Here is a 15,669-nt window from a genome sequence, read left to right as displayed (position 1 = left end):
GCCCGCTCCCCTATGCTCCTTGCTGTTTCGCCTACATATGTCATTGTCTTATTTCTGCATCGTCCCTCTGTACATCTTATACTATAGACCACATTTCTGGTTTTGCAGTTCGTTTGTGGGCTAAATCTACATACGATACAGTTCCTATCGGTGCAGGGGGTTCTACTGAAAGGGTATGTTCTACTGATAAGGGATTTAATAGGGTTGCCTGGCCTTTCAACAACCTTAATTCTTAGCTTAAGTTTGTCTAGGGCCCTTCTAAAGCGGTACGCCAGTTCGCCTCTAGGGGTGGTGTCGACGAACATGACGCTCTGGTACTTGTGGCTATCGTACCATGAGCTTGCCTTCCCTATTTTCTTCTTAGTCCTTTCTATGGTGTTCCATGATTTGCTCCTATAGAGTGGGCAAATCCCATTCCTATCGTTGCGTTTGATTGTTTCAAACTTCTTCATAGCTCCTTTGGAAACCCTGATCCTTTCTTTATGGCTGTAACCTGAGAACTGCATGCGGTGGACGAAATGTTGTATATGTCTCTTTAATTCTGTAGGGTCGCACATGCAGGAGACATTTCGCATTACTCTGACGAGGTCTGCCATCAATATGTTGAATTTGGCATTGTCCGCAATAGCCGAGTTCCGGTGGATCAGGTATGTGGAGGCCATAGGTTTTGTAAAGTGTGAATGGAGGATTCTGGTTTTATTGTTCTTAGTTTCTAGCCAGAGTTCAGTATCTAATACAGGTAATCTATGGTTAGGGTGTTTAGTAGGGTAGTCTATCGTAACTTTAATACTCTGGTGGATGGAGTTAGCTATTTGCTGGATGCTCTCCATAGTCTTAGTTTCTATTTCTATTTCAGGGGTGCTCTCTTGTGGGGGTGTCTTTACCACTAAGTTGATATCATCGACATATCGAGAGAACACATTCACGAGTATGGAGTTCTGTGTCAAGCGTTCCTTAAGCCTTCTGTCCCACCATACCATGAAGAGATTGGCCACATCACCGGCGATACTAACACCGATGGCTGCCCCCTCATCCTGGGCGTATAATTTGTTGTTAAATTTAAAGGTGTGGCCTTTTAGGGTGACCTTTATACTAGCTCCTAGTGCATGTGCGATCATTTTCTTTACCTGGTGGATATTAGTGGGGGTCCGTATGGCTCTGGTCCATCCACTCCATCTCTCTATAGGGGTCTTCCTAGCCATAGAGGTAATTGTGGGTGGTCTACCTCTTAGACGTCTACTAGGGCAGAAATCTCTAAGGTCGTATCTATCTAGATATACATCGTCATATGTCAATCTAAGTAGGAGGCCCAGGTCTTCTGTGTTGACTTTTTGGAACTCTACTTCGCTCTCGTTGATCATCTCCACGCACTTTTCCACTGCAAAATCCACGTCGATAGATGGGTATAGTGATACCACATCCATGCTACCCACTATACACCCTGTCAGGTTGCAAGTGTTGTTGCAGTCGTTGATCCTGCTGAGGAGATCTTCCGTGCTGTCACAGACATCAGGTGACATCTGGATTATGGGGCATATGATCATTGAGAGGAAGTAGGAAATCCTGTAGTTACTAGCGACATTCGCTCCACAGACTGGTCTTGTTGGTGGTCCCACTACAGTATTAGTTGTTACTTTGTGGTCCTTACGGAGCCCATACAGCGTCGGGATATCGTTGTTCCAGGCTTGGAAGTTGTTGGCTGTGCGCTTCTGGGGTCTAAGAACAATTGTCCACATCATCATGTGGGCATTGAGGACTTTTTCCCTTTCCTCATGCGCCTGTAAGGTTGTTACCTTCGTATTGGCGATGTGAGGTTGCATTGCCTGGATATAGTTCGGCAGGCTGTCTATTGACATTCTGCCGGACTTATCTGTGGGAAGGCATACCACTTCTCCATTTTTCGTGCGCTGCATGAGCTTGTGTAGGCCACTTGCGGGTATATTCCCAAGTTGTTGGGCCTCTGTCTTATTCTGTCTCTGTCTCAGTGTATATTTCTAAAATCTGTCTAAGTTTTGTCCTAGCTATAGTGAACTGTGCTTCCATGTGGTCATGAGTATGTCTAGGGATGCAGACTCTTTTGTTGAAGGGTAATGTTGTTGGGTATACCCGGCTCATATCATATGTTTTGTCATGTATGTTGAAGAATTGAGTGTCAAGGAGGTTAGTATTCCTGTTGTTGGCCCCTCTGGGGTTGTCTTCTTCGTAACTACTACTACTATTACTGCTGTTATTGCTACTCCCATTCATCCTGTTATTCCTACCACTACTATTGTTACTGTCACTACCACCACCACCACCACCACCACCATCGCTATTGTTACCACCCCATCTAGTGTTTTCTGTTTTAGGTCTACTGATATATATATATATATATATTGATAGAAAGGACAACAAAAGAAAGAAAGAGACCTCGATATTATGTAAATAGAAGAATTTGTCTGTAAAAATATATGACACTTATTCGGTAGCCATGATAAAACTCCGAGTTTCGGATGCCATGGTGGGAACCCACGCCAACATCTCTTCAGTTATCCGGCCATTGAAAATTCCTGTGAAAAATGACCGTTAAACAAAGGGAAATTACTGTGTGGTTGACCGTTATTAAGACAAAAGAGCTATAGACCCCTAAGTAAGAGGAGGGGGTAAAAAAGTCTATAGTGTTCGCGTAAGCGTACCAATCCGTATATGTATATACTAAACCACCCTCGCTTGAAACACACACATGCTCACCCATATACTCGCCAAAAACTATACATATATGTACATATACATGTATATATATACCCGCATAAACGGGTATACCCGCATACACACCCCTACACACACGCACTCAACAACCTCCACCCATACACACGCACGCAAACAAATTATAGGGCTAAAGTAAAATACAGAAGAAAGTGTGAGAAAGCTATAAGGTTAAAACGCACGTGCGTATATAGATGTATGTGCGTGCATGTGAAAATATGCGTATATTAGACGCGTTTTAACCTTATAGCTTTCTCACACTTTCTTCTGTATTTTACTTTAGCCCAAGAATTTTTTTGCGTGCGTGTGTATGGGTGCGAGGTTGTTGAGTGCGAGTGTGTAGGGGGTGTGTATGCGGGTATATATATGTATATGTACATATATGTATAGTTTTTAGCGAGTATATGGGTGAGTATATATGTGTTTCAAGCGAGGGTGGTTTAGTATATACATATACGGATTGGTGCGTTTACGTGTGTATGTGTGAAAATATAAACCGAAGCCTTTTTGTCACATTTGTAGGTGTAACTAAAGCTTTCGACACCGTATCTAGGGATACTCTTTGGGTTGTCCTTAGAAAGCTAGGTGTCTCCAGAAAGATGCTCAACGTCATAATTTCTTTCCATCAAGGGATGATGGCTTCTGTCGGATCTAGCGGGGAAGCGTGCGATTCATTCACAGTCTCAGATGGGACAAAACAAGGCTGTGTTCTTGCACCGCTCTTATTTACTTTGTATTTCTCCGTCATGTTGGAAACTGTACTAGGGTGTTAAAGGAGTAAAGTTTGAGTACAAAACTGGTGGTGGCTTGTTCAACCAACAGCACTTCAAAGCAAAAACTAAGATGTTGGTGCAAACAGTTCGAGATTTGCTCTTCGCAGACTATTGTGCACTTGTAGTACACACTCTTGAGGACATGCAATGGATTCTAAACAACTTCTCGCCTACATCGAAGGCTTTTGGTCTGACCATCAGCATCAACAAAAGTGAGCTTGTCTATCAGCCCATTTATGACCATCTTCCTGCTGTTGCCCATTTTGAATATTCTCTCCTTCACTGGTCTTGGTTCCATTGTGCCCAATGGTGCTAAGATGGATAAAGAAATTGAGTGCAGAATCGGGAAGGCTAGCTCCGCTTTCAGTAAGCTTTATCACAAGCTTTGGAACAGCCACGACGTATCGTTGAAGGTGAAAGTCGATGTATATAAATCGGTGGACTTGACAACATTGCTTGATGGTGCTGAATCTTGGACTCTGAACCGAAAGCATATCAACTTGCTTGACGCTTTTCATATGCGATGCTTGCGTACTATCTCCGACATAAAACTGAGTGGCCATATTCCTAACAGTGAGGTACTAACAAGATGCAACATATCAGATATTGAAGCCATCCTCATCAAATTACAGCTTCGATGGTCAGGTCATCTCTTACGTATGAGTGACATCAGAATTCTGAAGCAACTTCTTTTTGGCCAATTCCCAATAAGAAGGTCAATTAGAAGACCACACCTGCGCTTCAAAGACAAACTGAAAGACAATCTGAAGTGATGCAACATTCCCTTTTCTTCCTGGGAAAACAAAGCATCACAAGGCAAGTCCTGGCGCCAGTCCTGCTTTTCCTCAGTTCAAAGATTTGAGCAAAGTCGATTCCAACATCGGTACCAGCTTCATGCAAGCGTGAAGTTACGCTGGCAAAACGCTGCTCCTCTTAGTGGAAACCTTACCTATCATTGTGGTTTTGTAGCACGAAGCAAAGCAGGCTTTGCCGTCCACTCAAAAAACACATAGTGAATGATTCACAAGCACTCAAGCAAACTGAGTCCTCGACATGTTCCATCTGCCTCAAGAGATACATTCGTGTCTATAGAACATGATTAACGCTTTATTTTACTGAACTCTCAATTGTCATGACAAGAGAATCCATCATATGTATAAATGAGTTTGTATACCTGACACATGTACAGACATTCCAATGCTCGTGCAATCACTTTCATAGAATTATTAGAGAGGGGTATAAAATGAAATGAAAACAAACATTTATTTTTATTTGTTTATTTTTTGCAAAATCGTAGTCTTCAATTTTTACAAAATACAAATCCGAAAAATTAGTTCTTGGTAAATTAAATTCTAGATAATTTCCTACACTATACTTTAAGATTACTATACATACAATAATAAAAAAATAAATGCGCCCTTTTAAAGCCTAGCCAGGCTCATGGGCCCGGTTTCCCGGTTTCAATGGCGTATGTGTTCCCCAGCCAGACGGGACGCCAGTCCATTGCAGCGTTACTCATTTTTGCTAGCTGAGTGGACTGGAGCAACGTGAAATGAAGAGTTTTGCTCAAGAACACAACGCGTCGCCCGGTCCAGGAATCGAAACCACAATCTTACGATCATAATGCTGACACCCTAACCACTAATCCACGCGCCTCCACATACATGCAACACATTTAGTTAAATAGAAATACTTCAGTATAAATATCTCAATATCCAAACAACAATGCATTATCTATAAGAAACTGTCTCACTGTTTTTTTGTTGTTTCTTTTATGTCAGAATTTAGGCCTTCCGGAATACATAATGGTCACCAGTAAAGTATTGTGGCTTTGTAGTTAAGGAGTTCGCTGTATAACGGGTTCGATGCCACCACGTAGCACTTTGGATAAGTCATTTCTATTTTGGGCCAATCTAGAATTTCAGAGAGAGAGAGAGAGAGAGAGAGAGAGAGAGAGGGAGAGAGAGAGAGAGTGAGAGAGAGAGAGAGAGAGAGAGAGAGTATAACTATATATTAATATATATATATGTATACATATATACATGTGCACGCGTCTGTATACATATGTAAATGTTTTATATATATATTAATATATATTCATATACTCTCTCTCTCTCTCCCTCTCTCTCCCTCTCTCTCTCTCTCTCACACACACACAGACACACACAGTTTCCATCTACGAAATTCTAAATTGGGCCAAGAGAGAATTGACTTACCCAAAGTGCTACTTGGTGGCATCGAACCCGTTATACAGCGAACTGCTTAACTACAAAACCACAATACTTTACTGGTAACCTTTATGTATTCTGGAAGGCCTAAATTCTAATTTTAAAGGACCCCCCCCCCCCCCAAAAAAAAACAGTGAAACACTTTCTTATAGATAATGCGTTGTTGTTTGAATATTAAGATACTTATACTGAAGTATTTCTATTGAACTATATGTATTGTTTTAAGGTATTGTATATTGTTCGAACACACACACACACACACACACACATATATTTATATATGATGACGTTCGTATGTATGTATGTATGTATGTATGTATGTATGTATGTATGTATGTATGTGTGCGTATTTGTGTGTGCGTGTGCGTTCGTATTTGTGTATAAGTGTGCGCGCGCATGCGTGTGTGGTTTGAATTTATCTTGTTTCCTTCTGTACTCATTATTGGGATCTTTTCCCTTTGGCCGGCACATTTAAAAAAATAATTTTTTTGTAACTAAACACTTTCAAAATTCGTATACTGGTAGAATGTGTCACATTAAACATCGTTTACTCTTGGCGTTTTCGAGAAAATTGTATATTTTCGAAGTTATTTCGTGTTAAAGTTGTCATATTTCGGTAATTTCAACCAATCACTGACGTCTCTTGAGGTGAAAATAATTACTGCTGTTGTTTGTCAACAACTTCCGGCGGTGTATATTTCGTTTGTCACTGTTATTTATGACATATTTCATCTCAGTTACGTTTGTATGAATAAACGATTGTATCTGAAGCATGTTTACTTAATGGCACCACCACAATCGTTCGTGCATTTCTACTGCTTTTAGTTTTTTTTTTTCTGTTTTTCAGCTACTATTTTCAGAAAAACATTTTCCCCCCTCCCCTCCAATTTCTTCACTTTTCGCGTTTTCCCCTAGCTCTAACCCTAAAGTCCCAATCCTAACCATAAAACCCCAACCCTAACCGTAATCGTAACCCTAAAACCTTAACCCGAAGACCCCAACCCTAACCATAACCCTAACTCTAAAACACTAACCCTGAGCCTAAAACCCTAACCCTAACCCTAACTCTAAAATCCGAACCCTAACCCTAACTCTAAAACCCTATCCCTAACCCTAGAGAAGAAATTGGAACAGAAAAGCTCATGATGAGGCCGAAAAAACATGAAGGAACACGAATACATGCAGAATGTTCAGTTCGTTGAATAACTGTTCCAATGAATGTTGTTAAGAAATGCATGGTTGGTAAAAAAAAATGTTAGATTTCGGATTAGGAAGGTGTTTAAAGTGCCGTCCAACTGTGTGGTGCTCAGAGTGATTAGGATTTGCTGTATAAGGCCACAAAACCGGTTACTGTACATAAAATGGCGCAGGAACGAGTTGAAATTAGCGTTGAAATCGTGGTGGTGGTAGCGTTAGCGCTGTAGTTAGGTACAAAGGCTGAGGCGGTGCCAGCGGTATTGATGATAACGCTGTGTGCATGGCTGTTGAAGTCCGGCCGCATGGGAGATTCGAGCAGGCGAATGCAATAGAGAACTGTCGGTTTGGCGTGCGCATCCACTGCGCATGCTCAGTGGTAATTGCGCGGGAAAAAACAGCGAGGAAGATGAAGACGGGCGCCATGTTGGAAACGCTCCAACGTGAATTGACAGTCGACACGGTGAGAAGATATTACTTCAAAGGAGATTATTTGAAAGAACACCGTGTATTTCCTTGTAAGAATGCATACTCTGTTAGGTACGAGTACGAGGCGAAGAAGACGAATTCTAGAGGCTCGCTTGAACAAGAGAAACTATCCTGACGTCGGGCCATTGATTCTTAGTTGAGATGTGAGCGAAAACTGTGATTCTATAGCTCGGTCTACCATGTGATGTGAAAGATTCGAGTTGTGCCAACCATAGTTTAGCGTCACCGGTATGGAAGTGTAACACATGATGATGACAAAGAACAGGCGTGATAAGTGACTTCTTTCTTGTTGGACGTGGAAAACACGAAATTATTTCAAAATTAGAATATCAGAAGTGGTGGTAGCGTAATATAGGAATTACCTTGAAAAATGTAACATCACGTCGATGTACTATTTGCTGTGGTTTGCGTACCCAGACAAGGCGGTTATCGTGTTCTTAACGTCGTGATGATCATCATTCTATAGTGGAGCGGCTATCGTGCTCTTAATGTGGTGGGTCACCATTCCATAGTAGAAGGCCGTGTTCTTAACGTCGGGTGGTCACCATTTTATAGTAGAAAGCCGTATTCTTAATGTCGGGGGTCAATATCTTATAGTAGAAGGCTGTGTTCTTAACGTCGAGGGTCACCATTTTATAGTGGTGTCAGTGTTATCCATTTTTGGTGGTAACATTGGCTTAATGACACACTATAATTTAGTCAGTATGAGAGAGAAGGAAGTCACTGTATCTGCTCATAACATCAATATGATAGAATACACGAGGCGCTTGTATTAACTCATAACTTTTATTATTGGAGATAATACGTTCACATACAAGGTGAGTTGAAAGAAGCTTATAACATTACATGAATGTGTTCTGTCTGCAGTCACATGTCTCTAGGTAAGTAAGGCGAACGAGTGGGCTCAAGTGCGGCGGCTTGATCCAGAACACGTCGAAGAATCACCATGCACTGAACGGCGCGAATTAGAATTTCTTTACTTTATATAGGGATGGACCAGAAGTCCCCCGACTTCCACGTAAAACCGGAAGTTCCAGATGAATTTCGAGCATTCTAGAAGCTCGAAGGAGATTGCTCTTGTTACATCCCTTTTCCGTTTTATTTGCCGTCGTAGCCGCCAGTGGTTACTACAACCTTTTTTTTTTCTTTCTTTCGGCTTTAGGATTATTTTCTTTCTTTCTTTCGGGCGTTAATTATTGGCAACATACCTATCCGTCAAACATTTTCGTCTCATGCTAGAAGGATCTATTTTCAGCGTATATGCAGACCCAAAACACGAAGCCTGATCGCCACTCACCTAGAGAAATTCACCACCTCGATTTCATATCACAATATTCCACAATTTATAATTTAGTTATCTCAATTTAAAGATACACAAATTAAAGTATAAATTCATTAAATGAGATCTTAGCAAAATCATTATAATTTGTGCCCCAAAATGCTTAATTAATGAAAATTACATATAACCATAGTAAAGAGATAAATCATTGGCTGTAACGATTAAAAAAAAAACGACGGAGACAATTCTTAAACACTAATTATAAAAAAGCATTGAATAGTCAATGTTTAAAAAATGGAGTGGGCTTAATGTTTACCACATAAGGTAACAACTCCAGATATGTTTAGGCCTTATTTGACCTTATCAGCAAAATGAAGCATAGTTTTGCTAGTACTTAAAGGGTCATAGGTGACTGAGAAATATAAAGAATTTAAACTAAGAACGTTAAATGATTAAGAAAAATTTGAATATTGATTAGGAGGGAATAATATTGTTTTCATTCGCAAAAAGTATATAAAAGAAGAAAGTACTTTCGTAAGAGTGATAACCAGACTCATCAGGTTTTTTCTCCTCTCCAGGACTTCATAAACCCAGTGGAATAACCAGAATGTGTGCCGTCCGTGGCTTCCTTTGAGCTTACCGCTCCCAGGTCCCCGAGCCTACTCAGCTGACCCAAAAGTGCCACGCCAATAAAAGCGTCGCCCGGAGAGATCTCTGCTAACCCCCTTATTAGCTACGCTACTGCATTAACTCTATCTATTCCTGTATGCTTTACTTATCCTTTTATTTCTCATATTTTGCTTTACAATCATCGGATCTTTTCGCGAATCCATTCGACTCCACCAGTGTCTCATCATCTGTGGTTAAAAATTTTAGGAACTGTTGGAAAGGCACGCTGCTATTTTTCCTCCTCTAGTTACTATGCGATGACAATTATTAATGAGTTTTATGTCACTAGTGTGATTGTATCTACAAAGCAGTTACTTTCGTCGTGTGTGTTTCAGTCAATAACAATAAACATGTGCAAATTTCCACCTTGGTCTGTTTCTTGTTTTATTTTGTGTTAATTTTTGGTAACAATCAGCCTAGCAGTTTGTTTGACAAATTCCCTTCGAATTTCGTAATCTGCTCAAAAAAGAAGTTTCATACCGGAAATAATGAATGAACACTTTACGAACGAAAACTACAATATTACCGGGGAAACTTCCCAATGACCCTATTACGGTTGGATCATTGATCATTATTAAACTAAGTACGTTAACCCCGCTTAACTAAGTGTATTTCATGCAGAAGTCATTCTAGGGAAATTCTCACCAGTCATTATTTTAATGAATTTATATTTTGGTTTTAGTATTTATAAACATATTTTTTTGATATCAAGAGATACTGAAGAAAATCATCAATTGTTCTTTGCATTTATTGTTTGAACATTATTATTATTATTATTATTATTTAGATTTCTAACTTTGAAGAGATATAAACTGAAATTTTATTGTTTCATTTTCTAGTTCTGATTTATAATGTATTGTTAACATTCATAATGTATTGTTTATTGTATGAATTTGGAGAGATGACACTTATTGCGAATTCATATTACTGTGTTGCTGTTGTTGTTGTTGCTGCTGCTGCTGCTGCTGTTGCTGCTGTTTCGATTCGATTCGGCATCAATCTGAGTAAACCTATGATCAAAGTTTTTTTTAAAATCCATAATTAATACTTTTTTTATTTCCTCCTTAGATAAGTTCAACGTGCACAAGGCGCTAGGGTGGGTTGAAGGATATAATATAATACAATACACCATAATATAATACAAGCGGGGTGGTGGTAACTAAAAGAAACCGGAATTTTGCAATATTGTTTTATTCACTTAGTTTTACATGCTTACACATTTATCGCCTTCAAAGTATTCTCCATTTGAAGCAATGCATCAGTCCAGTCGCGTTTTCCACTATCCGAAGCAGTGCTGGAACCCTTGCGAAGTGATACCTTTTAACGCCTCCGTCGGTTTTTTTCTTCACCGCTTCCACATCTGCAAATTCCGTAGCATCAGCTTTCGGCACCAGTTTCAGTAGCTCTGTTATCAGCCCCTACTGCGCATATTTTTGTTGCAATGCAGTATGGAATGTCCTCTTTAATATATAACTGATGTCATAAATAAAAGTTTGGATACATAGTCGTAGGAGTGGCTGTGTGGTAAGTAGCTTGCTTACCAACCACATGGTTCCGGGTTCAGTCCCACTGCGTGGCACCTTGGGTAAGTGTCTTCTACTATAGCCTCGGGCCGACCAAAGCCTTATGAGTGGATTTGGTAGACGGAAACTGAAAGAAGCCCGTCGTATAAATGTATATATATATGTGTGTGTGTGTGTGTGTGTGTGTATGTTTGTGTGTCTGTGTTTGTCCCCCCCCCCCTAACATCACTTGACAACCGATGCTAGTGTGTTTACGTCTCCGTAACTTAGCGGTTCGGCAAAACAGACTGATAGAATAAGTACTAGGCTTACAAAGAATAAGTCCTGGGGTCGATTTGCTCGACTAAAGGCGGTGCTCCAGCATGGAAACAGTCAAATGACTGAAACAAGTAAAAGAGTAAAAGAGTAAAGAGTATACTGACGTGTATCTGCCAGCTAGCAGGAACATTTTCCCCCGTTACATAATCAAATATTGCAAATCCCAAACCTTCGTCAACCTTTGAAAGAAGGTCAGGATCAACTTCCAACTGTTCTTTCAGTTCACGATACGCAATCATTCGTGATTGCTTTTGATCTGTGAGGAAACGAGACACAAATTTTGTTGTAACTCTTTTCATTCGCAATTCTTCGCTTGAAATTCGTTGGCAGGAGCTCCAGGACATACGAGTCATATAAATAAGTCCCTCGATTGTTCGGTGGAGGTCCTTCATGAATGTTTTCATTCGTTCGGGAGGTCGACGGTCATCCTGAACGAGATTGGTCTTCAAGCGACAAGTGACCATTCCTGAAGCGTGGAAACCACTCATAAACTTATGTTTTGCTCATGGCAGCGTCCTTGTAAACTGTTTGAAGCATGACAACTGTTTCAGCCACCGTTTTCCCCAGCAGGAAACAGAATTTCACGGAAGCACGCTGTTCCTTCGTTTCAGCCATCGCAAAAATCGACAAACAGGGTAGAAGCACTGCAAAATAAAGACGCACCACGTGACAGTACGACTCCATCCGACCACACCGGTCGGAAGACTGATAGCTGAGGGTCTCATCAAGTGGCTTCTAGCGACGGAAGCCTGAAGTACCACGGGTTTGTCTCACAGAGAACGTTTCCGATTACTTTTGGGTAACTCCTCGTATGATACAATATAATATAATATAATAACTATTACTCACGTAAATATAATTTTGTTATGGATATATATGCATATACGCGTATGTACACGCATACATATATAAACATATGTAAATACATACATACATATCCATATGTACGTACTTTCATACATACATATTTATATACATGACACACACACACACGCACACACATATTTACAGATTTTTCAGATTTATCATCACTAAAACTATCGAGTTCTGTTTATATTTGTATCTGATAGCCAGTATCTGTGGTCGAGATCAATAAAGCAAACTTCAAGGTTAAAATCTGAATGAATTTGATAGATATATACATGTGTGTGTGTGTGTGTGTGTGTGTGTGTGTGTGTGTGTGTGTGTGTGTGTGTGTGTGTGTGTGTGTGTGTGCACGCGTGTGTAATAATACATAACAGGATGTATTATAATAATACAGTTGTGTACTGTTTCAGACAATGAAAAAGTCAAAGTAATGCACTAAAGAAACGGAAGTCAGAATCCGGAAGTGACGACAATAAAATTGGAAAGAATTGAGGTAGAAAGTAAAAACGAAAGTTTGAGATTTACAATATTTGTTTATGTAACGGGGGAAAATGTTTCTGATATAATGCCCTGCTCATGATCAGAAATGCACATATTATCAACCACTACGGAACATCCTCAACTAGTTAAGGCGAAACAATTGACAAGCTAAACTGTATTATTGAGCAGAATTTTTGTTGTAGCTCATCTTTTATACCAAGACAAAACATGTACATGATAACACTTCCAATCAGTTGAAATCAGAAGCTGTGAGAGCCAGTACCTGCACGCCGGGCAAAATGTTTGCCTTTCATCCTTTCGGGGTCGATAAACTAAGTGCCAGTTGAGGTCGATGTGTCACTCTTCCCCAGAAAACCCAGGCCTTGTGCCTATAGTAGAAAGGATTATTATTATTATTATTATTATTATTATTATTATTATTATTATTATTATTATTATTATTATTATTATTATTATTATTATTTTGTCTGAGACTTAGTTGGACATCATCCGGTTAAAACGATTAGATAGTTCAATACGTGTGCGTGTGTGTGTATGTATATGTATATATATGTATATATATGTATATATATATGCATATATATATATGTATATGTATAAGTATATGTATAAGTATATATATGTAAATGTATAAGTATACACACACACACATATATATACACATACATACACATATATGTGTATGTATATGTGTGTGTGTATATATATACATACATACACACATACATATATATATATATATGTATATATGTATATATGCATATATATATTATTTGTATTATAAATGTGTGTGTGTTTGTGTGTATGTGTGTGTGTTTGTGTGTATGTGTGTGTGTTTGTGTGTATGTGTGTGTGTGTGTGTGTATGTGTGTGTGTGTGTGTTCTTTCATACAACAAAAAATAAAAAAAATAAAAAAACTCAAACTAGACAACCTTCTTGCGTTATTTACTAGAGAGCATTTTCATATAATTTCTTCCTTTTGTTGTCTCATTCTGTGAGCTACTTATTTCTTTAGAAAGGTAGAAACAGAGACAGAAAGAAAGAAATCCCTGTGTACGAGTGTGTGTGTGTGTGGGGGGGGGGGTAACAAGGAGAGAGAAAGTGATATTTTGCTCGCATATTCCCACCCTCATTACTAACGTAATGCAGGTCATGGAGCTGTATGACGTTTATATATCTGTAGTTCAGATGAGTCATTGGTATATTTTTCCGGATTACTAATCATATCTTTTGTATATCTTTTCTTTTTTTTCTTTTACTTGTTTCAGTCATTTGACTGCAGTCATGCTGGAGCACCTCCTTGAAAGGTTTTTAATCGAACGAATCGACCCCAGGACTAATTTCTAAAGCCTAGTTCTCATTCTATTGGGGTTAAAGACACACACACACACACACACACACACACACACACACACACACACACACACACACACACACACGACAGGTTTCTTCCAGTTTCCATCTATCAGATCCACTCACAAGGCTTTGGTCGGCCTGAGGCTATAGTAGAAGACATTTTTCCAATGTGCCACGCTGTGAGATTGATCCTGAAACCATGTGGTTTGGAAGCAAGTTTCTTTATTTCTTTTAAATTGCCATAAAGGCGTTACATAGAGGGTGACACTACAAAACATGTGGGGACATATAACAATAAAAATAAAAATATGATGCTATGAAGGACACATGAAAATGAACATGAAAAACATTAAGATCAAAATATTAAAATAATGATACATGAATGATGACTTGAGAAATGAGAATATGAAAAGTGTGTTATTCACCCCACACTAAGTAACACCACTCGCCACCTCTGAGTCCTGAGTCCTCTTTAGTCTTTGATCTAGTCTTTCGTTTACCGTTTTCCCCATCGCTGAGTGACAACACTGTCTCCTCCATGTACACGTAACCTTTTTCACTGGGGAAGGGGTCGTGTAAATTTGGTGGTGTCTGTTCTTCTTTTTTTCCTGTGGGGAGAGGGGGTGGGTGGGTTTGGTGTCTGTATGGGGAGGGAGGATCTAAGTGGTCTTGGGATGGAGTTGGTCTGGGGTCCCACATCACACTGACTGTTCTTCCTCTTCTTTCTCTTTTTCCTTTTATTCTCTGTCACTGTCCATACACCCCCCTTGTTCATTCCATCTATCTGTACTTCTTCCTTTTTCTTCTGTCGTTTTCCTCTGTAGAGAGCAGTGAGCTCTAATCTGGCCTTTTTGGCCACATTTAAAACATCGCGGAACTCTGCCCTCTAACCATACTCTCAACGTTACCGTCTCCGCCAAATTTACCAGCTGCTTCGTCTCCGCTTGTATGATGATTTCCAATGTGTTTTCCTTTATATCCTCTTTCCTCCGTTTCTGTGACTTGGAGGGCAGCCACCTCCTCCTCACTACCAACGAGGACGGCTGCCGCAACCCAAGCCACTTCTATATCGGGTGGGATTCCTTCTACCCTCACTTTAGAAGTCTTTCTTCCAAGGTACGTGAGTAGAAGTACCACTTCCTCCGTTCTCACCGTTGTACTCGCCAGCCTCTTTGCCTCCTCCGCTGTCCTAAACTGGATAACCACCGTCCCATATCAATTTCCTTTCGCTATGTATGTCACTTCCTTCGAAAGCCCCTTCTATGCTTTTTCTACTTTTTCTATCTCCATCCGCTCCACCTTCCTACTCTCCACTGAGTACACCTTGTAAGTAATGGTCTTCTTTTCCATAACTCTTTTCGTGGGTAATAACTTTACGTCACCGCCCACTTTCTGTGTCATCTTACTCAGCTCCTTCAACCCGGCTAGGTCCACCTCCCTTTTCTTCACCTCTGCAGCCTCAGCAAAACTCTTTACTCTTTCCAAATGCTCGTCCATTCTATTTACCGCCTTAACGAGTTCCTCCTCCGCTGAGGACAGCTCATACTCGCTAAGGTCTGAATACATAGTCTCTACCGGTTAAAACACCCGCTGCCAAGCAGCTCAAAAAATTCCGTCCGACTCGTCAAAAATCAACACAGCGGAAGCAAGCTTCTTTCCACACAGACATGTTATGCTTATATCTATACCTTTTTTTGTTGTTGTTGCTTTTTCTTGTGCTGTATAA

At 40.0% G+C, this 15,669-nt stretch overlaps 1 protein-coding gene across 1 annotated transcript; it reads left to right on the top strand.

The window, feature by feature from the left end:
• Positions 1-3,754: 3,754 nt before the first annotated feature.
• Positions 3,755-4,291, top strand: LOC149136106 (uncharacterized). Its single transcript, XM_089350077.1, has one exon. The coding sequence runs from the start codon at positions 3,755-3,757 to the stop codon at positions 4,289-4,291; it is 537 nt and encodes a 178-aa protein (XP_089206203.1).
• The last annotated feature ends 11,378 nt before the right edge of the window (positions 4,292-15,669 follow it).

This window comes from Octopus bimaculoides, chromosome 4, assembly GCF_046866305.1.
Source record: "Octopus bimaculoides isolate indiv1 chromosome 4, ASM4686630v1, whole genome shotgun sequence".
Taxonomy (NCBI): Eukaryota; Metazoa; Mollusca; class Cephalopoda; order Octopoda; family Octopodidae; genus Octopus; species Octopus bimaculoides.
The sequence above is the reverse complement of the archived record's forward strand: the minus strand, read 5'-3'. Positions and strand labels throughout refer to the sequence as shown.

Coding starts and splice junctions, on each gene's coding strand:
- LOC149136106 (XM_089350077.1), top strand. CDS start 3,755: ATGACCATCTTCCTGCTGTTGCCCATTTTGAATATTCTCTCCTTCACT.